Source organism: Coregonus lavaretus, assembly GCF_964263955.1.
Source record: "Coregonus lavaretus genome assembly, chromosome: 32".
NCBI lineage: Eukaryota > Metazoa > Chordata > Actinopteri > Salmoniformes > Salmonidae > Coregonus > Coregonus lavaretus.
In genome coordinates this window covers 5,034,646-5,060,054 of record NC_140019.1, presented here as the reverse complement: position 1 = coordinate 5,060,054, position 25,409 = coordinate 5,034,646, and the positions used below count along the sequence as shown (strand labels likewise).

Here is a 25,409-nt window from a genome sequence, read left to right as displayed (position 1 = left end):
TTATGTGTGGTAACATTATGGATCAGAAGGAGATGATGATTATAAAGCTGTTATGATTGGGCAATTATTATTAGTTTATTATTAGGTTATTATTATTAATAATATGAGAGAATGTACAATATTTTTCAGGCTACAATAGTACTTGGTGGCTGTATTGCTATGAAATGTGTTGATTTGCATACATTCATGTAGCCTGATGTGTAGACAAAGCATTACTAACATCAGCAGTAGGCTATTACCTACCCATTTATGAAATACTGTTTGTATGTATAGTACAAATTTGTGTTTTGATTGTTTGTTTGTTTGTTTTTCTCCCTCAAAGGTTACTAAATGTTTTTCTGGGGGATTTATAAAAGGCAAAATGCTGCTTCTAGTTCTTTTGGCCTTTTCCGTATCGAGTACGTTTTCTGACTTGGATTCTGACCTCTCAGCGGAGACTTGCAGCGCCTGTTCTTGCATGTCCATCGAGAATGTCCTCTATGTGAACTGTGAGAAAATAACTGTGTACAGACCTACCCAGCTGCTACCCCCGGTCTCTAGCCTCTATCATTTGAATTTCCAAAATAACCTATTGATCATCCTTTACCCCAATTCCTTTCTCAATTTCACACACGCAGTCTCTCTTCAACTGGGAAACAACAAACTACAGAACATCGAGGGAGGGGCCTTTTATGGCCTTAGTTCATTGAAACAGCTGCACTTAAATAACAATGAATTAAAAGTGCTCCGAGCTGACACTTTCTATGGGATCGAAAACTTGGAATACCTCCAGGCTGACTACAATTTGATCAAGTATATTGAAAAAGGATCCTTCAACAAATTGCATAGGCTGAAAGTTCTCATCCTGAATGACAATCTCGTCCAGATCCTTCCAGATAATATTTTTCGCTTTGCCTCCCTTACACATTTGGATATAAGAGGAAACAGGATTCAGAAGCTACCATATCTTGGAGTTTTGGAACACATTGGACGTATAGTGGAATTGCAGCTTGATGACAACCCATGGAATTGCACTTGTGATTTGTTACCCTTGAAAGCTTGGTTGGAGAACATGCCCTATAACATTTTTATTGGGGAGGCTATATGTGAAACCCCTAGTGACCTGTATGGACGCCTGTTGAAAGAAACAAACAAACCGGAACTGTGTCCCATGGGAACAGGTAGTGACTTTGACGTAAGGATGCCCCCTTCACAGCCAGATAATGGCGAAACAACATCTGACAATGCACCCACTACGATACCCCCCATAGCCACAAAAGCTCCCAAAACAACAAACCCATCTAAAATGTATGGTAACGGGATTGTTGGTTTACCTGGTTTGAATAAACATATTCCAATTATGTCCTATCAAACAAGAACCCCACCTCTCTCCTGCCCACAGCCTTGCACATGCAAAGCTCACCCCTCAGACTTTGGCATTGGTGTGAGTTGCCAAGAGAGGAGTATACACAATCTAGCAGAACTCATTCCCAAGCCACCAAATGCCAAGAAGCTGCACATGAGTGGTAATTATATCCGAGATATCAGTCCAGTTGATTTCCAAGGCTTTGAGGGTTTAGATTTATTACATTTGGGCAGCAATCAAATAGTCATAGTTCAAAAAGGTGTCTTTGCAAATCTGACCAACCTCCGTAGGCTTTATCTCAATGGGAACCAACTAGAGCAGCTGCATCCTGAGATGTTCCTTGGGCTCAGTAACCTCCAGTACTTATACTTGGAATACAATGCCATAAAAGAGGTGTTAGCAGAGACCTTTGACTCCATGCCAAATCTGCAGTTGTTGTATCTGAACAATAATGTGCTAAGGAGCCTCCCTGCCTATATCTTTGCTGGCGTTTCCTTGGCTAGGCTAAATCTTAAGAACAACCATTTCATGACTCTGCCTGTGAGTGGCGTCCTAGACCAGCTGAGGTCTCTCACTCAGATTGATCTGGAAGGCAATCCCTGGGAATGCTCCTGTGATTTAGTGGCTCTGAAACTTTGGCTGGAGAAGCTGAATGACGGAGTGGCTGCGAAGGAGATCAAATGCGCATCCCCAGTGCAGTTTTCCAATATAGAGTTAAGGCTGCTGAAAAATGAGATCCTATGTCCCAAACTCATAGCTAGGTCCCCTTTCATCCTGACCAGTGCTATTCCGGTAGTGACCTCCATGTCCCCAGCAGGGGTGGGCAAAGCCCCTCCGGCAGGTCCAGTTCCCCTATCCATCATGATCCTCAGTATCCTGGTTGTGCTCATCCTCACTGTGTTTGTTGCTTTCTGCCTCTTGGTGTTCGTGCTGAGGCGCAATAAGAAGCCAGCCGGACGCCAGGAAGGCATGGGAAATCAGGAGTGTGGCTCCATGCAACTCACGCTCAGAAGACACAACAAATCTAGCAAGAAGGATGACCTGGGAGGGGAGACGTTCATCCCCCAAACTATCGAGCATATGAGCAAAAGCCACACCTGTGGGATTAGAGACTCTGCGTCAGGCTTTAAGTTTGCTGACTCCCAGAGACAGAAAATAATCCTGCGCAACAGCACTGACCAAGACAATGACTCACTGGACCCCCGAAATAAGAGACTGAGCACCATTGACGAGCTGGATGAGTTCTTGCCGAGAGAATCCAACATGTTTATTCAAAACTTTTTAGACAGTAAAAGGGGGGATTTCAACAGTATAGGGGTGAGTGGGTTTGAGATCCGTTACCCAGAGAAACCACATGACAAAAAGATTAAAAAGTCACTAATAGGGGGAAACCATAGTAAGATAGTAGTGGAGCAAAGGAAAAATGAGTACTATGAACTTAAAGCAAAACTTCAAGGTACACCTGACTACCTTCAGGTTCTGGAGGAACAGACTCAAATGAGTAAAAAGTAGGCTATGTATCTCCCCCCCTTCCCCCAATGACAAAAGTGCCTTGTGGAAAACCTTACTGACCAATGGATAAACTGGACAGCTGGCTCCAGTCAGATAACAAGATTTCTTGGGAATCAGTGGCTCTCTTGCAAATACAGACTTTCCCCCTGATGTGGTGATGCCATTATAACATGTATGAATATCACATCATACCACAATACATCCTTAAGAGACAATTGTAGTAGTCTGCTGCTATTGTTTCTTCAACCAAATCATTGGGTCATGGAAACAATGTTGAGTGTTATTCATAGTGACCCTTCCGCAGTGTTTTTGTGGAAATATCCGATCAGTATTTTGGATGAAATAACTATCAGAAATTGTGACTTTGCAGTTCTCCTGGGAATATAACGTTGTTGGGATCCCCCATTTACAGACTCTTACCATCTGCCTGGATTAAAACAGATCACTGCTGGTCGCTGCTGGGGGCCCTGATGTCTTGTTTTCACTAAGGAAAGGCACTTACAAACCGAATAGCAGATTTGAAATGATTCCATTACTTGTGTGTGTAAAGAGCCATGTTAATAGTGTTTTAATGAAATGTGGTTCCTCTAGATATGTTTGGGTATGGCACATGTCGGGATTTTTTTTTAAGCCCAAGAAAAACTGCTGCTTGCCATGTAAGCGTAACTGGATTTATTTTGTGGGTCAACATTATTTGTATCTGTGGGACAGTTTGTAAATTACAACAGAAGACAAAACAACTATACCTATAAAAAAAAATGTTATAAATAAAAAACACTAATATATGATTGATGACCCCTGTCAACTGTCAATTGGTAGTGCATTTAACTACATTATTTATTTATTTTTCTATGCAGGATTATTTAAAGATTATTGGTACTATTTAAAAGTGAAATGGACATACATAAGCAATTCAGTCCCAGATCTCGAGACAAATTATTTATCAGTCTAAATCTTTCTGTTTTCTGAGTTTCTTCAAGAACTCTACTGATGACCTGAAAGAAAGGGGAATAGTGATGATGTTGCACGAACTGAGGTCTAATAGTATTTGAAGTTTAACAAATTCCTTATTCTTATATCCCACAGTATATTGTAAAAGGTTTGTTATTAACATTATGCAACCAAAATAAATGTGCGTTAAAGTGATACGATTCTGGATTGTTTGACTGTGTACCATGGGAATGGAATAGAAAGCAGAGAAAGGTAGTGTATGAGATACGTTCAATTTAACTTTGGAAGACAATTGTGTGGCTATGAATTTGCTTTATATACAGTTGAAGTCTGAAGTTTACATACACCTTAGCCAAATACATTTAAACTCAGTTTTTCACAATTCCTGATATTTAATCCTAATAAACAATTCCCTGTCTTAGGTCAGTTAGGATCACCACTTTATTTTAAGAATGTGAAATGTCAGAATAATAGTAGGGAGAATGATTTATTTCAGCTTTTATTTCTTTCATCACATTCCCAGTGGTCAGAAGTTTACATACACTCAAATAGTATTTGGTAGCATTGCCTTTAAATTGTTTAACTTGGGTCAAACGTTTCGGGTAGCCTTCCACAAGCTTCCCACAATAAGTTGGGTGAATTTTGGCCCATTCCTCCTGACAGATCTGGTATAACTGAGTCAGGTTTGTAGGCCTCCTTGCTTGCACACACTTTTTCAGTTCTGCCCACAAATGTTCTACAGGATTGAGGTCATGGCTTTATGATGGCTACTCCAATACCTTGACTTTGTTGTCCTTAAGCCATTTTGCCACAACTTTGGAAGCATGCTTGGGGTCATTGTCCATTTGGAAGACCCATTTGCGACCAAGCTTTAACTTCCTGACTGATGTCTTGAGATGTTGCTTCAATATATCCACATAATTTTCCTTCCTCATGATGCCATCTATTTTGTGAAGTGCACCAGTCCCTCCTGCAGCAAAGCACCCCCACAGCATGATGCTGCCACCCCAGTCCTTCACGGTTGGGATGGTGTTCGTCGGTTTGCAAGCAACCCCCTTTTTCCTCCAAACTTAACAATGGTCATTATAGCCAAACAGTTCTATTTTTGTTTCATCAGACCAGAGGACATTTCTCCAAAAAGTACGATCTTTGTCCCCATGTGCAGTTGCAAACCGTAGTCTGGCTTTTTTATGGCGGTTTTGGAGCAGTGGCTTCTTCCTTGCTGAGCGGCCTTTCAGGTTATGTCGACATAGGACTTGTTTTACTGTGGATATAGATACTTTTGTACCTGTTTCCTCCAGCATCTTCACAAGGTCCTTTGCTGTTGTTCTGGGATTGATTTGCACTTTACACACCAAAGTACATTCATCTCTAGGAGACAGAACGCGTCTCCTTCCTGAGCGGTATGTCCCATGGTGTTTATACTTGCGTTCTATTGTTTGTACAGATGAACGTGGTACCTTCAGGCGTTTGGAAATTGCTCCCACGGATGAACCAGACTTGTGGAGGTCTGCAATTATTTTTCTGAGGTCTTGGTTGATTTATTTTGATTTTCCCATGATGTCAAGCAAAGAGGCACTGAGTTTGAAGGTAGGCCTTGAAATACATCCACAGGTACACCTCCAATTGACTCAAATGATGTCAATTAGCCTATCAGAAGCTTCTAAAGCCATGACATCATTTTCTGGAATTTTCCAAGCTGTTTAAAGGCACAGTCAACTTAGTGTATGTAAACTTCTGACCCACTGGAATTGTGATTCAGTGATTTATAAGTGAAATAATCTTTCTGTAAACAATTGTTGGAAAAATTACTTGTGTCATGCACAAAGTAGATGTCCTAACCGACTTGCCAAAACTATAGTTTATTAACAAGAAATTTGTGGAGTGGTTGAAAAACGAGTTTTAATGACTCTAACCTAAGTGTATGTAAACTTCCGACTTCAACTGTAGCTAACTGACCTGGACAGAATCACATCAAACACCATGTGCAATATTAATATGCTCAATCATAATAGCTTAAATCTTTAATCTTATTTATTAGTTCAAGGTTATATTGTGGAGACAGTTTATGTTGTTATTTCAAATTATTTTATGCACTTTATTTTATCAAGTCCTTATTTAAAGTATTGTTAAGTTAATGAGTGTTTGAAATACAAATGAATATAATGTACCTTTAAATATATAATAAATACAATTTTCTATCAGACAGCAGAATACTGTATATTGGTTAGTTTTTATTGTATAAACCTGTTTAAGTCAAGGTATTAAAATCAGCACCTATTTGCACTGTTTTTATTTTCTTCAAGAAAATGTAATATTGTTTCCTCAGTCGTTTAAGTTGCTTTATAAATAAAGCCTTGAATGCTCATGAAGAAAACCTGAGAATAGTTGACAATTTGAACACAAAATCTGTTTTTAATACTGTGCGTCATGAATCTCAATTCAACAATCAACAGATACACATGAAAGTGAATACATATGATATAACCCCATCATCAATGCTGTGTGTTTTTTTTTTTTTATCATGTTACATTAGACTGATAAATGAATGTTTAGGGCATTATTCTTTCTTTTTGTTTTAAGGCCATTACAGTATTCCTTTATAGGGGAGGATAAATTAGTGAGTAAAAGAATGATATGGTGTCATAACCTTTGCAGATGTTCTGGTGCATATTTGGTGAGTCTGTCACCCCCACTCTTGTTCTATGATAAAACAGGGAGCAACGTTTTAAAGATGTGGGTGAGAACTAAACTACTGTTGGGATGTTTGTGAAGGGACAGGTCAAGTCAACTTGGCTTTTATACTCTGTAATATACTATATGCGCCTACAACAATGCACCTGATGCTATATGGATCTAGTGGTTATCGGCAGTGTCTACTTATTTCATTTGTTTATTTGTTAATTTTTTTTAATGCACTTTAATAGCCTTTCATGGTTGCACTCCTCCCACAAATAGATTTTTATGTCATTTTAGTTGACCCTTTGTCTGATATGGTCTTTTATGAATAAAGTGTTTCTTGCCAGTAAACATTTATGTTATTAATTTGTCATATTCACTTAGAGAGAAGTGGGTTCATGTACTGTACTGTAGTAGATGGCTGTCTCATCATTTTGCTTCCATTGTCTGGCGCATACTGCAGTGTGGGGCCATAGTCACTGCCTGTTGTTGCCTGTAGTCTGTTTCTGTTTTATTTTCTGTATTTTTGTATGAAATGTCTGTCTTACAAATAAGCCTTGCCAACATTGCAGATTTGAAATTGATAAGGGAATACTCAGGTTATACCTATGCCATAATTAATCTCGTTGAATGTTTGTGTATTTGGTCTGTTTATGTCATGTTGTCTTTTCTGGTTTACATTCTTACAATGGTGAACTCATTTGGTGAATACAAAATGTGAAACACCCCTTGGAATTTTTTATTTGTATTACTTCCAATCATCCTCAATATAGTTTTTCTGAAAAAGGTAACCTATATTGTAACATGCTAATCTGCTCTAAATGACTCATGAATGGGGCACTGTATGTTGATGTCGATTTCACATCATGTGATTGTGTGTGTTTACATTTGTGTGTGTGTGCCTGCATTTGCACTGTAACTGTATACCCATTGGCAGAGGCTAGATTTTTCATTGCATTTAGTTGTTGTACCAGATGTCTTTATTTTTTATAGTTGGCCGATTTATTTACCCACTTTGATCTAATGTGTTGCCTGGTCTGAATGTTGGCTACAAAAACTGCTGATAGAGATGACAAGGTTTAAATAACAGCTATAGTTAAGCCATTATACACTGAATGTACAAAACATTAGGAACACCTGCTCTTTCCATGACATAGACTGATCAGGTGAATCCAGGTGAAAGCTATGATCCCTTATTGATGTCACTTGTTAAATCCACTTCAATCAGTGTAGATGAAGGGGAGGAGACAGGTTAAAGAATAATTGTTAAGCCTTGAGACAATTGAGATATGGATTGTGTATTCAGAGGTTGAATGGGCAAGACAAAATAGTTAAGTGCCTTTGAACGGGGTATGGTAGTAGGTGCCAGGCGCACCGGTTTGTGTCAATGTGTATCAAGAATGTTCCACCACCCAAAGGACATCCAGCCAACTTTACACAACTGTGGGAAGCATTGGAATCAAGGATCCCTGTGGGCCAGTATCCCTGTGGAACGCTTTTCGACACCTTGTAGATTCCATTCCCTGACAAACTTAGGCTGTTCTGAACCATACCCCGTTCAAAGGCACTTAACTCTTTTGTCTTGCCCATTCACCCTCTGAATACACAATCCATGTCTCAATTGTCTCAAGTCTTAAAAATCCTTCTTTAACCTGTCTCCTCCCCTTCATCTACACTGATTGAAGTGGATTTAACAAGTGACATCAATAAGGGATCATAGCTTTCACCTGGATTCACCTGATCAGTCTATGTCATGGAAAGAGCAGGTGTTCCTAATGTTTGGTATACTCAGTGTATAATCCCTCAAATGCTGTTGCTTCCACCTCCTGCTTTTGTGACTTCATGTGTGAATATTGTTCCTTTGCATAGAAATGCATTGCTGTGTTTTGTCAAACCAATGATGGCATGTGAACTGCCTCAATATGGATTGGGTGTCCTGTGATGTAATATTCAGAGCACAATCTCTTACTCCATCAGTTTATCATGTGATTTTGTAGACCTTGAGATTTTCAAATGATTCTTTGATATGGGAGTTGCCTTTGTGATATAACATGCAGTAGAACAATTTGTACAAAGATATATGACATCTTTTGTTATGCATCCACGTCTTGTAATGCCCCAATAAACAGTTTTCTTGGCTCTTTATCGAGGCATATTACGTATGGTTGAACCCATCATCAGGGTTTACAAGATGATTTACATGTATGTATCCGTAGCATGTTTTATCCAGATAAGTTTGCTAACTTTGCTATGCGAGGGGTTGAACAATAAAGTGTGTCTGTATTTGCATTAGTAATCTGCTCAAAGTATGTGTGACTGTGCACGTGCATTCACCCCATTTATTGTAACGATTAAGCACCCTTTAGTTTCCCCAATCATATTCCTGACATCGCTTCTGGCTGGTACTGTTGTCTGGATTTGTTTGCCTTTGTTTGCATTTCTGTGACACAAACTCTTTGATTATGTTGTGGCTCTTGGAACAGATCATGTTTGGTTGTAAGGAGGGGGATTCATTTGAAGGGGTCAGCAGGCCCTAAATCTTAGTCACAGAATTTTTAAAAACGTCACTGAGTGATGTTAATATACACCCCTCTAGTCTCTTACCCTGTCCCTGAACTCTCAACTTTGCTGCACTGTCCTCCAACCCTGCCCCTCACCCTGCAAGCCAAGCCATTTCAAGCCTTTCTAAATGACGCCATGGAATGGCAATTCATTTATTCATGTATATTTGCTCTAGTCAATGTTACATGCTCATTAGGCAGCACACTTCCTGTGGGAGGCCCCGGGTGGTGCAGGAGTGCAGGGCTGCATGCACAAGCAGACACTGTGGCACTCAATGGATGCCTTTCCATTTCAACCTCAGAGCGATAAGGAGAGCCGAGCGCGAGCTGTGATTGGCAGATAACGGGGATGGATTAAATCTCAGGGTCTTTGCCGCTCCTGAATAATGTGGTCATTGGTTTGAAGAAAGAAAGGCAGAGCGAGGCATTACAGTATAGGGCTGTGTGCAGGGCTCGGAGAGCTGCAGAGAAAAGGCTTAATGATTACTTATCTGAGATTCCATAGCTTCTCAATGTCGAGACAAGTTTAACAATGGAGAATTGCCCATGGCTTGTGAATAAGTGTGCAGTTAGATTGGTAAAATGATTATGAAAATAATTGTATTGAGCAGTATTGAAATAAAGAGAGTTGTTTGTAACATAACATTGATCACTGCTTCTTCACATGCTCCACAGAGAGTTTGTATATGTTGCTATGGTGTTTTATGCCACTGCGTGCCCATGCTACTAATCATGTATTTGTGCCTGTAGTGGTGTGTGTTATGATTCTCCAGGGAGGTTGTTGAGCATAGAGAATGCATTAAAAATACTCTATGTACTGGACATTTTAAAGTGACCCATGTGGGAGGGTTGCTTTTACTTGTGTGTATGTTTGCTTTAAAACGTTGTCTGCCTTGAACTAAAAGGTAGTGCTCGCTCCCCTCCATTTTGCTGAGTAATGTTTTAGCATTTCTCAGTTGAACAGTTTTTAATATAACAAAATAAAAATCATCAATAAGTAATGTATATTGCATTTTAATTCTCAAAATTGAATTGTCAGACAGGGTTGCCATTCAGAACATGTTGTCATGATGTAAAACAGTCACTGTTTCACTCCCGAGACAGGTTTCAATCACAGGAGGATAAATTAAGATCAAATATACAAAACTAAGTACATAATCTGCCCCCATGCTTAGTTTAGTTACAAACAAACCATTTTTGTGCAACATTTTCGTCACGGACCTTGTCTCGCTCCCATTAGATTGCATAATGGATGTTTTACTTTATAAATGTTTAATATACGAGAATCCTCAGAGTGGGAGTTTGAACTCATAATAAGAAAAAAGGGGACAAAAATGTCTCTGTTGGCAGGCGTAAACAAACAACATCAGAAACAACATGAGCATCTTAAACTCCCTCTATGCAGGTGCAGGTGCAACAGTGACATGACAAGGATGTTATAGTGCTGTTATACAGGAAAGATTCTTGCTGTCTATCCTGGCTAGGAGGAGGACAGAGGGGGGATGCCAATGATGGTTTGATGTCTGACTAAAAGAGAAAAAAAGTACAAACATTATATTTTGACTGTGACAATCCCTCAAGTGTTGCATGTATTTCCACATAACCAAATCAATCAGCATATCAGTGCGTGCAGTTGAAGTCGGAAGTTTACATACACCTTAGCCAAATACATTTAAACTCAGTTTTTCACAATTCCTGATATTTAATCCTAATAAAAAATTCCCTGTCTTAGGTCAGTTAGGATCACCACTTTATTTTAAGAATGTGAAATGTCAGAATAATAGTAGAGAGAATGATTTATTTCAGCTTTTATTTCTTTCATCACATTCCCAGTGGGTCAGAAGTTTACATACACTCAATTAGTATTTGGTAGCATTGCCTTTAAATTGTTTAACTTGGGTCAAATATTTCGGGTAGCCTTCCACAAGCTTCCCACAATAAGTTGGGTGAATTTTGGCCCATTCCTCCTGACAGAGATGGTGTAACGGATTCAGGTTCACTCGCACACACTTTTTCAGTTCTGCCCACACATTTTCTATAGGATTGAGGTCAGGGCTTTGTGATGGCCACTCCAATACCTTGACTTTGTTGTCCTTAAGCCATTTTGCCACAACTTTGGAAGGATGCTTGGGGTCATTGTCCATTTGGAAGACCCATTTGCGACCAAGCTTTAACTTCCTGACTGATGTCTTGAGATGTTGCTTCAATATATCCACATAATGTTCCTTCCTCATGATGCCATCTATATTGTGAAGTGCACCAGTCCCTCCTGCAGCAAAGCACCCCCACAGCATGATGCTGCCACCCCCGTGCTTCACGGTTGGAATGGTGTTCTTCGGCTTGCAAGCCACACCCTTTTTCCTCCAAACATAATGATGGTGTTTATGGCCAAACAGTTATATTTTTTGTTTCATCAGACCAGAGGACATTTCTCCAAAAAGTACGATCTTTGTCCCCATGTGCAGTTGCAAACCGTAGTCTGGCTTTTTTATGGTGGTTTTGGAGCAGTGGCTTCTTCCTTGCTGAGCGGCCTTTCAGGTTATGTCGATATAGGACTCGTTTTACTGTGGATATAGATACTTTTGTACCTGTTTCCTCCAGCATCTTCACAAGGTCCTTTGCTGTTGTTCTGGGATTGATTTGCACTTTTCGCACCGAAGTACGTTCATCTCAAGGAGACAGAACGTGTCTCCTTCTTGAGCGGTATGACGGCTGCGTGGTCCTATGATGTTTATACTTGCGTACAATTGTTTGTACAGATGAACGTGGTACCTTCAGGCGTTTGGAAATTGCTTCCAAGGATGAACCAGACTTGTGGACGTCTACAATTCTTTTTCTGAGGTCTTGGCTGATTTCTTTTGATTTTCCCATGATATCAAGCAAAGAGGCACTGAGTTTGAAAGTAGGCCTTGAAATACATCCACAGGTACACCTCCAATTGACTCAAATGATGTCAATTAGCCTATCAGAATCTTCTAAAGCCAAGACATCATTTTCCAATTTGTTTAAAGGCACAGTCAACTTAGTGTATGTAAACTTCTGACCCACTGGAATTGTGAGACAGTGAATTATAAGTGAAATAATCTGTCTGTAAATGATTGTTGGAAAAATTACTTGCACAAAGTAGATGTCCTAACCGACTTGCCAAAACGATAGTTTGTTAACAAGACATTTGTGGAGTGGTTGAAAAACAAGTTTTAATGACTCCAACCTAAGTGTATGTAAACTTCCGACTTCAACTGTATATGTTGGCTGTGTTTATAGTGTGTTGAGAGTTTCCTAGCGTATGCATCACTTCACTTGCCCGGTGTCATTTGCTGGGAGAACAGGGCCTAGGGAATGTAGGGAGAGACACTTGTATAATGTAACTATTTTGTATTCTGAGCATGGCAGTATGTTTTAAGCCACCAAATGGTTTGGGTTGAGTTGTCTTGAAAAGTATATTGATTCATGCATGCATCCTGACAGAAGTTTTCCATGGCTAAATCCAAAATCCCCCTCAAATGAGTGGCAAATGAGTGACAAATTGACAGATTATCATACAAAATCCAGTAATACTGTCACTGTCTGACCCATTATATATCTCTGCATTGCTATATTATTTTCTCTATGCTCAAGAAAGCAACCTGACCTGATTTATGCTATTCCTACAGCAACCATCACTTTTATGCAACACAATCTCACACTCAATTCGTGCAAATATGTACAAAAAGTATTTCAGCAGATTTCGTGTTTTCCCACATGTATTTATAAATATAAAAATAAAGTGTTAACAACCCAATATTGTTAATCAACCAGGTTGTCACCGAAATACTTATAATATAATAGTATCTTTATGTATTTTTTTATTTTTATTAATGCCAATGCTGTTTTCTATGCTTGTTTTTGCTTAATACTTTGGGATATGTCGGATTTTATGAGGGTTGCCAGATTGGAGTAAAAAAGTTGTATTTGTCTTTTTTTTGTGCTGTTGATGAAGGTATTTGATTGAGGAATGGAGATAAATGAATTTCCCATCATGAAAATGTATCAATAAATGTGGGGAAACAGAAGACCTGCAAAAACAATATGTTTGGTTTAAATTCCCCTCGTGCAACTGCATGGTATTAGCAACTATAACAAGTCTGGACTATGATCAATTAAGCCATATCAATGCAGTTAAACAGGTTAATGTAAAATAATTAATTATGTTGGCTTACACTTATGGCACTTCCAAGGCCATTTCATGATGATTATTACGGTCGTGTCAATCATGTTATATACTTAGGCTATTGTAACAAGGCATATGCCAGCATTATAGGCCTACTGCCTCTGCCCGGAGGCCTACTAGGCTTTCATGGCAACGGTCGTTACAGCTCACTTTGCCCCATATGAGCCCTGGTTAGAGTCCCTGTTGCAGCTTTCACTTTTTTTCCACTACATTGGTGGCAGCGTTGAGATCACGTCTAGTTATGTGATCTAGTGGTGGGAAGCATTCTGTTTTTCAACATTGTGTTGGGTGTAAATACATTGATATATCTTGTGAACAATGGATAAGCAACAATGGGCGTGACGGATAGAAGTCGTCACTACAGGTGTGATCAAGCCTTACATCAAAGTTGCCTGAAGCTGAATGGAAAGTGCTATGCCCTGACCAGTTATTCAGAAGAAAACCCTCTGTTACTGTCTGATTTACATAAGTTAACTTACCAGTGTGGACCCAAAACAAACACATTCTACACATTTACAAACTACCTGTTTAAAGTGTTATTACAATCATGGTGTTCTTTTGTTACTGAAGCTTATATATTAAATTGTCTTACAATGATCCACATCATATGGGTAGACAATTAATGTAAGTGTGTTATGCAGTAAAACACAACTGTCCTTTTTTTAGGATGCAAACTAGTAATATGAATCACTGTTGATCCATCCTATTCTGATCTGATGAGATGGATGTATCATTATTATAGGGCTTTGAATCCCATAGCCGAATGGCTTCAGACTGAGCATTTCTCAATGGAAATTGCTGCTGACATTAAACATAGCTTAGAGTTAGGGTATTTAATTCATTTCAGACTCTCCTATGTCACTATTCCCAACATATTATACCCAATAGGATGTAAATAAACTCTTTTTAAAGTGATATAACTATTATCATTATTATAGGGCTGTGAAACCCATAGCCGAATGGCTTCAGACTGAGCATTTCTCACCATTTAATTACGAAGAGCAATTTCCGTTTTATAACAGGTAATGTCCATTTATTTACAGTAGTGTGTTGATTAATTATTGCTTTCTTCAGTGAAAATACAGAATATGTATAAAAATGCCAAATATACCAAAAGCTAAATCAAGCAGAGATTTATGACTATTTAACCATGTTAATCATTACTGAAACATGCAAACTACAAACATTTAACCAGTTAAAGATAACGAATACATGACAACTAGATACAAATATTTTATTACAAATAATTCACACAAAAGTTGAGTTGGCTATAACATGAGTACAAACAAAGTAAGTGTGTAGATGTTTGTGTCCGTGTGTGTGTATTATGGTGTGTATTATAATTTTCCATTATAAAAATATATCCCCATTCCCCAATCAAATACCTTCCTCAATACCAAAAAAAACCGAACAAAATCAGTATTTTTTCTCCAATCTGGCAACCCTCATTAAATTCGACATAGCCTTGTATAAAATGCAATATGAAAGAAATTGTGTAATGTTGGCCCCACGAAATATGAAATGCATTATGAAGAAATTGTGTAGGTCTAATGTTGCCTACACAAAAAATTGGCCTTTCTGACTACAAGTGCACCCGTATCCCAAAGTATTAAGTGAAAACAAGCATAGAAAAAAGTATTGGCAATAATAAAAATAAAAAAACAATGTAAGGCTACTATTATATTATAAATATGTATGTGTCAACCTGGTTGATTAACAATATTGGGTTGTTAACACATTTTTTTTTAAATATGAATAAATGTGGGACACAAAAAAAAGGCAGTGTAGAACACCATTGCCCATCATGCATTGCTCCAATAACTTTCCAAAAGATTGTTCCGAAGTTTGCCCCCCAAAAATGTATTTTCCTATGAATGAAGTTGCACCAAAATGTGTGTATTTTCCTACTAATTAAGTTGCACTAAAATGTGTGTCTTTTTACACTAATTAAGCCACACAAAACACACAAAAACGCACAAAATCTGCTTAAATACTTTTTGTACATATTTGTGCAAATTTTGTGTGAGATTGTGTTGTTTTCTGTGTGCTAAGTTTGGATTCAGTTAAAGCAGTTCCTATGATGATATGAAAGTTGAATATAGTACAAATAATATTGGGTTACCATTTTCTTTGAATAAAAACCACTGTATCATAATATTAGCAATTCAATACCGCTAGTTCCAGTAATTGTCTGTTCCCTGCAACCCTTTTATAATTAATCTAAAAGCAATACTGTATGTGCAGGAAAAAATATACAGGCCTGATTTGACAGATAAAGCCGGAAAAGGTGACAACCCTCTAATCAAAATAGTGACGCTTTGAGATAAACTCTAGCCCCTAGAACACTGCAGTTTATTATTTTCCTCTCAGGTGGATTCCCAAGCTCGCTGGTATTGCTCTTTGGAGGTCTTTTTTATTTGATCTGTCCTGCGCCCACAATTGCACAGAATGTAATTGTGCTTTTTTGGATTGAATTCTCACCCAGTGATTTCCCTCGGGAAAAGGAGAATATATCTTCAGAATAAAACAATGTGTTGTTACATTTCAATTTGAAATATATTAATAGATAATAAATGAACCCCAAGAAAAGGTGCAGCGCTTTCAGACATGTCTCAGGTCAATAGTATATAGGCATACCCAGTGGAGACACATTGTACAAAACCATAATGTGAATGTGATACAAATTTACCTCTTTTGTGTTGAAAATGTTTCATCCTTGAGGTGAATGATGATGCAATATGTACATTCAATGTCATTGTCTGACGGTGTTAATTATATATTTTCTGTATCCTACATCTGATAAGCATCACCATACATACTGTATGTGTGACCTCATGGCTGTGATGTATCTATAAGGTGGTGTGATAAAAACACCAGGCTGTCGTAATCTATTATCACTTGTGTCATAAAATGCACTGTTAACTGATGTAAACACACACATTTTCACCCATAGACATGTGCTGAATGATCTTCAGAGACTGATATTCCTAGGTATTGTTATGCATTCATGCGTTATAAACACACCCAGAATGTAAAGCCTACATTTTAATATGTAATACAATGTCAAGTTAATGTAAAGTTATTTGAACTAAATGGGCAAGGTTGTGTCTGGTTAGTGTCTGTCCTGCCCCGGCTGTAGTATCAGTGGGCCATCACTAACTGTAGTTTGCCACACTAAGACAACTTCATATGCCGCACACTGGAAACAGTCTCCTGGTAAATCAAGCTTTCTAATGTTGTCTCTCAAAACCCCATCCATTGTCTTTAACTTTTACATAAGTTAAAGACACCTCTTTCCATTCTGATGAGATAATTTCCTCTGACTCCTTAAGAGTCCCCAACAAACAAGTTGCACATGAATATTAAGGGGGCATAGTGTGTGTGTAACCTAGCTGTCAGAGGCGCATGCGCATGTTGACAAATGTTCTCGCTTCAGATTCTTCTTGGGATCCTGCAAGGAAATTAAACAGTCGAGCATCAGCCTTCAAGCCATATAGTTCATTTACTAGCCAACCTTGATTTCCTGTTGACAGTGTAATGGAATGTAGTGTAAATATTGCTCTTTTCGATTTATACAGTTTTAAAAGAGTTATTATGTCATGAATTGTAAGTGATTGTGCACATAATTATGTAACTGGTCTCCTTGAGGCTCTACAGATGTATGATCTTAATTTGAGCAAGTTTGCTACAGCAGGAAAATAATCCTGCAGCAACATGAAATGTGAATTATTATGTGGATTATAGTTAATGCACATTTTTGTAGGGTTTGATACAATTTTCATTAGGGTAAATGAAGTCTGACATTTCAAAGTGGAAATTACAAACTTTGCAGGAAAATTCTCAGCAACAAAATAGTGATTCAATTAAGATCCTACATCTGTGCCTGGAGCTACAATGTGTTGTTTGTTTTTCTAACCCATAACAACCTAGTTATATCTTCATTTCCTACATTTTCTCCTATAGCTTTGAATCTACGTAGAAGCATGCCATGTAAGAGTTGTGTATCAGACGTTTTGCTTCATAGCTGGATTTCTTCTTAGCTGCTTGTCGATTAACAGAGCACTGGCTGTGGGTACAAGGCCTCCTGTAGCTCAGTTGGTAGAGCATGGCGCTTGCAATGCCAGGGTTGTGGGTTCGTTCCCACGGGGGGCCAGTATAAAAATGTATGCACTCACTAACTATAAGTCACTCTGGATAAGAGCATCTGCTAAATGGTAAAAATGTAAATATTCCGTTTTTAAGCAGGTTCGTGAGTAAACTAAGGCTGATCATGAAGACATGGATTTTATTTACATGTAACACAATATTATTGTTATCATTGGATTCTTAAAAATCTTGTGTACCAGGGCTTCCGAGAAGACATTAGCCTGGACGAACGTTGTCTGACTGTATTATTATTTAATTAACCTCAAGCCGCCCTTGCTTGCCTTACTGTAACATCAACAATGCATGTCCCTCGTGAATGTCCTCAGGCTACAATCTGATAACGTTTTAAGGGAATGGACTCCTCCATTATCTCTATGTTCCTCATTTACTAGTTGTGCAGGGGCAGACAATGGCAATGCTACTCTACAGCAGCAACACCAGCAGGATAGCGTTGCAGTTTGATTATGAGGAACTGATCCCTTTTCATCCCTGAAGTTTGCCTTTTATTTGGACTCCTTTATTTCGGGTTGAGGGAAAGGGGGATCTATTATTAATAACATCTCCCCCTCTGGCAGGAGTCTTGCCCAGGTTTCACTGGGTGTGAATTATAGTCAATTGGTTGCATAATCAACCCCCACATTAATCATGAATGCCATTCCCCATGGCAACTCTTTCAAATAAATTAGTCATTTTTTTCCCTACATGACCAGGCTGGTGCATCTAATGTAGATGTATTAATGTCTCTTACTGGGCTCAGAGATAGGAATTCAAATTGACGGGTTGGTTGTTTAGCAACAAAACTGACACGTGCGCAACTATGGGGCAAAACAGACGGGGTTGGCTTAGATTGTTGACGACATGTAAACTATATTTATTCTCCAATGTTTATTAAAAACATAAATACATTTGCACAATGAGCACTTCTTGTCTCTCAAATACATTTTTACAGTTGTTCAGCCATCAACATACTGTTTTCCTGCACATCTAATGTGCTTCCTTGTGTCTATCGTCAGAATAAACACCAATCAACTGGGATTGCTGGCTGGACAGTCCTTTCTTTAAAAGCACAACGCAAGAGAGTTAAGATGTACGATCACATCTGTTACACTGGTGCCGTGATCCAGATTCTTGTCTTCATGGGACATCAGTTACAGCAGCATAAAGTGTAAGTCCCTCTCCGTGGCCTGAGAGTGTGTGAGAATGTTTTATGCTGCAGAACAATACCAGCAGAAGGACAGTGGTTCCTGTCACTCAGTTGTCCCAAACTGAGTCACTCTGCTGGGGACTGGGCACTGCTCTATCAGGGACGCGCTCTTTCTGTCCTCCTGCGCCTCACCACACATCATTCTATATTATATATCGCATTCCCTGCCTGGAGAGTGGAGACAGAGTAAAGTGCCTCTTAAACTGGTTCAAATGGGTCATTAGTTTAATCAGGGAAAAGCAGGAGAGTGACTCAGTCCATTAGGGGATGGCGTTTCTCCCTTTCTGTAACCGCAGCAGTCTGATTTGTGCTGTTCCAACAGAAAACGCTCTGTTTAGAACCCAGGATCCACTTCAAGCCAAACAGTCATCTGTAAATCCATTAAAAGCCATGATGACTAAATGAAAATGCTGATGCTCAGTTGGTAGAGCATGGCGCTTGCAACGCCAGGGTTGTGGGTTAGATTCCCATGGGGGGCCAGTATGAAAAATGTATGCACTCACTAACTGTAACTGCTAAATGACTAAAATGTAAAATGTAAATGTCTGGTGGATGCTTCAAGACCAGTTGGTATGTATGTTGTTGGATTTTGAGGGATGGGGTCTGTCTCTCTCTCTCTCTCTCTCTCTCTCTCTCTCTCTCTCTCTCTCTCTCTCTCTCTCTCTCTCTCTCTCTCTATCTCTCTCTCTCTCTCTCTCTCTCAGGGGACAGTGTTGTTATATAGCCTGTGGTAGTCTGTGGGGAGCTTAGGTAGAGGATGTTGATTAGGGTAGCAGTGGTAGAGCATGGTGCTCACTGCATGCTGAAATGTGATCACACTCCCAGGCAGGTGATGTTCATTTATCTGTTACTTGCTACTGTTATCAGGCCCTCAGAACACTGCAGGGCCTTCCCCTGATCCATCACTCTTCTCACTGTTAAATCCCTCCTCATTTAGTCTGATAATGTAGACTTGGCTGAAGGCATTTGCTTTTTGGTTTACCCTCCATTTTATCTGTTCTACTGTCAGATAACTCTTTAGTCAATCTGGAGTCCCTGTGGCTGCGTGTTTAGGGGACTAACCAGCTGGTCCCATACCAATGTGAGAACGGTAGATTATCAGTGAGTTTCTGTTTGTCTGTTTGTCTTTCCCTTTCTGCAAACATGCCGGTCCCTGTGGTTAGTGAGCCTGCCCTACTGCAATAAATGGACTCACCCAGCGACAATACCTCTTTTATAAAACACTACAATACAAATATATATTTTTCCACTAAACCTGCTATCACAGCACAGTCAGGGAGATCAGCAATATTTACAAACGGATAAGGGATGGATGTTTTTTGTCAACTTAAGCGGTTTAAGTTCCCACAGTGTGATATTTGCTAAGGAATCACACCTTGCAACACATGCCTCCTTGCCTTGCTCCTCCAGAAATAATTGCTTGCCCAAACCAGTGATGTCACAAGCTGTGCAAGATCCTTTCCAAGTACATAGGGAAACCTTTTTTTTCTTCCTTGTGCCATGAAGCTGCAAACATCAGCCAAAACAGAAACTTGAGGAATAAACTTTGTTCATGTTACCTCTACCATTGTGTCTCCTCTTTCCTTAAGCATGCACATTTCCACACAAAGTTTTTTCCCAGACGGTCCTCTAAATTCTAATGAGTACGAGGCGAGTGGGGACCCCCAGGCTTTCCAAACTCAGGATTGAAGGTTAATTATGCAGATTGTATTCATAAATCCATTCCCAGATCCTTGCATCTGATGGGACACAGATCAAGATTGCTGTCAGCCACAGATAAAGAGGCTGTTTGAAGTGTCTCAAAATGGTTCCTAATGTTTTCAACTTCCAATCAAAAGCACATCCTTCATATGTAACAAGCAACAGAAAGCTAACACTGAGTTTATTTGTGAACTAGAGCAACTCACATCAGCGGAGACATAATTGCAAATGATTACAAGGGACAGAGGATAATTCCATTCTCTGGTTGTGCATGTCTTGATATAGAAGAATGAGCCCCTGTTCTTAAATATTCATTCCAATGCTTGATGGTTATTAATCCAGATGTTAAACATAGTACAGATTGAATTATTTACACAGCTTGTGTACATTACTTTGTCAGTATGTGTTCCGTCAAGTTTAAAACCCTGGCGCTGTCTGTTTTCCTTTGACGAGCAGCAGTCAGTGACCAAAAAAATATTAAAATCAAGCCTAGTTCCCTCCAACAGCCTCATGCATGAAAAACAATTATATTAAAGTGACATCTCCCACAAATAATCCATGCAACTATGCAATTGAAGATCTTTTATGGTGAAAAGACAGGCCAATTAATTTTTTTTATTGCTCATACTTAATCATTTCTGCTTCTGTGTCATGAGACTGGGATTTGCTATAGGGAAAAATGAGCCAAATTGTATGCATACCCCTTCCCTAAATCACAGGTAGTTGAGTCCAAAGGAAAACTATCTGAACATGTTGAAGTATTAGACAATTACAGTTCCTTGCAAAAGTATTCATCCCCCTTGGCAGTTTTGCTATTTTGTTGCATTACAACCTGTAATTTAAATGGATCTTAATTTGGATTTCATGTAATGGACATACACAAAATAGTGCAAATTGGTGAAGTGAAATGAAAAAAATAACTTGTTTCCAAAAATTCTACAAAATAAATAATGGAAAAGTGGTGCGTGCATATATATTCACCCCCTTTGCTATGAAGCCCCTAAATAAGATCTGGTGCAACCAATTACCTTCAGAAGTCACATAATTAGTTAAATAAAGTCCACCTGTGTGCAATCTAAGTGTCACATGATATGTCACATGATCTCCGTATATATACACCTGTTCTGAATGGCCCCAGAGTCTCCAACACCACTAAGCAAGGGGCACCACCAAGCAAGCGGCACCATGAAGACCAAGGAGCTCTCCAAACAGGTCAGAGTTGTGGAGAAGTACAGATCAGGGTTGGGTTATAAAAAAATCAGAAACTTGAACATCCCACGGAGCACCATTAAATCCAATATTAAAAAATGGAAAGAATTTGGCACCAAAACAAACCTGCCAAGAGTGGGCCGCCCATCAAAACTCACGGACCAGGCAAGGAGGGCATTAATCAGAGAGGCAACAAAGACGCCAAAGATAACCCTGAAGGAGCTGCAAAGCTCCACAGCGGAGATGGGAGTATCTGTCCATAGGACCACTCTTTGCCATACACTCCACAGAGCTGGGCATTACGGAAGAGTGGCCAGAAAAAGCCATTGCTTAAAGAAAAAAAGAAGCAAACACATTTGGTGTTTGCCAAAAGGCATGTGGGAGACTCCCCAAACATATGGAAGAAGGTACTCTGGTCAGATATTGAATTGAGCTTTTTGGCCATCAAGGAAAACGCTATGTCTGGCGCAAACCCAACACCTCTCATCACCCCGAGAACACCATCCCCACAGTGAAGCATGGTGGTGGCAGCATCATGCTGTGGGGATGTTTTTCATCGACAGGGACTGGGAAACTGGTCAAAATTGAAGGAATGATGGATGGCGCTAAATACAGTGGCTTGTGAAAGTATTCACCCCCCTTGGCATTTTTCCCATTTTGTTGCCTTACAAACTGGAATTTAAATGGATTTTTTGGGGGTTTGTATCATTTGATTTACACAACATGCCTACCACTTTGAAGATGCAAAATATTTTTTATTGTGAAACAAACAAGAAATAAGACAAAAACACAGAAAACTTGAGCGTGCATAACTATTCACCCCCACAAATTCAATACTTTGTAGAGTCACATTTTGCAGCAATTACAGCTGCAAATCTCTTGGGGTATGTCTCTATAAGCTTGACACATCTAGCCACTGGGATTTTCGCCCGTTCATCAAGGCAAAACTGCTCCAGCTCCTTCAAGTTGGATGGGTTCCGCTGGTGTACGGCAATCGTTAACCGCTGGTGTGTGTGCAATAGCATGTCACGTACCACTTGTCGAAGGAGGAGGTCGTCGGGTAAGCTTGGCATCGGGTAAGCTTGGCTTTATACATAGCTTGGGCTTTGTCGAGTAAGGCTTAAACGATGTATTTGTCACGGTTTCGGCCGAGGCTGCCTCTCTCCCTTGTTCGGGCAGGCTTCGGCGTTCGTCGTCTCCGGAATTCTAGCTGCCACCGATAGATGTTTCATGTTCGTTTGCTTTTGTCTGTTTGTTTCTACACCTGTTTCTGTTTTGTAGTAATTAGTGTCCTATAAGTTTCTCGTTGTGTTTGTCTTGTGTTGTGTGTGATTGTTACCGTCAGTTTGTGTATTGCTCGGTTGAGCGTTAGTTCTCCACTGTTTGCTGGAGCTTACGTTGCACTTGTGTGTGCACTTATTCATTTTGTCGCACCTATTTGTGCGCATTGTCTTTTCGCCTTCGTGCGTATTTTGCTGTCAGGCTTATTTTGTCCTGTCGCCTGTGTTTAGGCAGTAATACAGCTTTTTGGAATATCAGTCTGCTTCCTGCGTTTGATTCCTACACAACACCTACAACACGACCTGACAGAATCACACACCACAGTATGGAATCAGCAGGAGCCGAAGCAGCACATACAAGACTGGAAGCCCAGGTTCGGGACCAGCAAGAGCAGCTCCTGCAGATGGGGGCCGCCCTGCAGGAGGTGATGACCACCATCCGAGGCTGGGGTCCGCCTCCACCGCCAGCCGCCCTGCCAGCATCATCGGCCAGCCCACCCAGTCCAGCGCCGGAACCTCGCGGAGTCCGACTATCTCTCCCGAGGTCCTACGACGGGACCGCAGCTGGGTGTCAGGGATTCCTGCTCCAGGTAGAGCTGTACCTGGCCACAGTACATCCGGCACCTTCAGGGCATGAGAGCGTGTCCGCCCTGATCTCCTGCCTGGCCGGTAAAGCGTTGGAGTGGGCCAACGCGGAGTGGAGGAAGATCGACGCCACGACGATTACGTACACCGAGTTCTCCCGCCGCTTTAGGGCGGTGTTCGACCATCCCCCGGAGGGGAAATCGGCGGGGGAGCGTCTGGTCTTCCTCAGGCAGGGGAGGAGGAGTGCCCAGGAATTCGCACTCGAATTCCGTACTCTAGCGGCAGATGCAGGGTGGAATGAGCGGGCCCTCGTCGATCTATACCGATGTAGCCTCAGAGAGGACGTCCGTCGGGAGCTGGCCTGTAGGGACACCAGTCTCACTTTCGACCAGCTGGTCGACATGTCAATCAGGTTAGATAACCTATTGGCTACCCGCGGACGTCCTGAGGGGGGTCCGTCCATTCCATCCTCCAGCGCATCCGAGCCGTGTCCTATGGAGCTCGGGGGCGCTGGCGCTAGAGATAGGAGGAGTCGGCAGAGTAGGGGGTCCATCCACTGCACCAACTGTGGTCGGGGAGGACACACCGCGGCTAGGTGCTGGGGATGGCCTCCTAGGGGAGATGACGACAGGTCCCGCACTGGGGATTCCCTCCAGGTGAGTAGGCGCCCCACTCACCCAGAGCTCACTGTTGCCCATTTTTGTATACCTGTCAGTTTTCCACAGGTAGCACCTCAATCCCAGCATAAGGCGCTGGTAGATTCAGGCGCGGCTGGGAATTTTATTGATATAAAGTTTTGTTTAAGGTTAGGGATTCCCCGTATTCCTGTTGACGTTCCTTTTTCCGTTCATGCCCTAGATAGTCGTCCGTTGGGTACGGGCTTGATCAGGGAGGTCACGGCGCCACTTAGGATGTGTGCGCAGGGGAGTCATCAGGAGATGATTCAGCTGTTCCTGATTGACTCTCCTGCGTATCCGGTGGTGCTGGGCCTACCTTGGTTGAGTACCCATAACCCCGCTATTTCGTGGCAGGAGAGGGCTCTGATGGAGTGGTCTGCTCAGTGTGTGGGTAGATGTTTGGGCGTTTCCGTAGGGGCTACCTCGGTGGAGAGTCCAAACCAGGTGCCCGCATTGCACATTCCACCTGAGTATGGGGATTTGGCTATTGCGTTTAGTAAGGCGAGGGCGACGCGGTTGCCACCCCATAGGCAGGGGGATTGTGCGATAGACCTTCAGGCAGGAGCTGCGCTCCCACGGAGTCATGTGTATCCTCTGTCTCAGGAGGAGAAGAAAGCTATGGAGATTTACATAGACGAATCACTGAGACAAGGATACATACGGCCGTCCACTTCCCCCGCGTCCTCGAGTTTCTTTTTCGTGAAGAAGAAGGATGGTGGTTTGCGTCCGTGCATCGATTACCGTGGTCTCAATCAGATTACGGTGAAGTATAGTTATCCACTCCCGCTGATTGCGACCATGACTGAGTCGTTGCATGGGGCGCGCTTCTTCACGAAATTAGATCTCAGGAGCGCGTACAACTTGGTGCGCATCAGGAGGGATGATGAATGGAAAACAGCCTTTAGTACCACCTCGGGCCATTACGAGTATCTAGTCATGCCATACGGGTTGATGAATGCTCCGTCGGTTTTCCAATCATTCGTGGATGAGATCTTCAGGGACATGCAGGGACAGGGAGTCGTTGTGTACATAGATGACATTCTCGTGTACTCACCTACCCGTGTCGAGCATGTGGCCCTGGTGCGTCGGGTGTTGCGGAGGCTGGTGGAGCACGACCTGTATGTGAAGGCAGAGAAGTGTCTGTTTTTCCAGGAGTCGATTTCCTTTTTGGGGTATCAGTTGTCAGCTTCAGGGGTGAAGATGGAGGTAGACCGAGTGTCAGCCGTGCGTAATTGGCAAACACCAACCACTGTGAAAGAGGTGCAGCAGTTTTTGGGGTTTGCGAATTACTACCGGAGGTTTATCCGGGGTTTTGGGCAGGTGGCAGCTCCCATCACGTCTCTCTTGAA

At 41.0% G+C, this 25,409-nt stretch overlaps 1 protein-coding gene across 1 annotated transcript in view; it reads left to right on the top strand.

The window, feature by feature from the left end:
- LOC311107660 (SLIT and NTRK-like protein 4) overlaps nt 1-25,409 on the top strand; it is a gene marked incomplete at both ends in the record, with an annotated part of 46,210 nt that overhangs the window by 340 nt on the left and 20,461 nt on the right. The window contains one exon of the mRNA XM_084150186.1: nt 323-2,846. Coding sequence (XP_084006312.1) covers nt 323-2,846 — 2,524 coding nt within the window. The remainder of the gene's footprint in view (nt 1-322; nt 2,847-25,409) is intronic.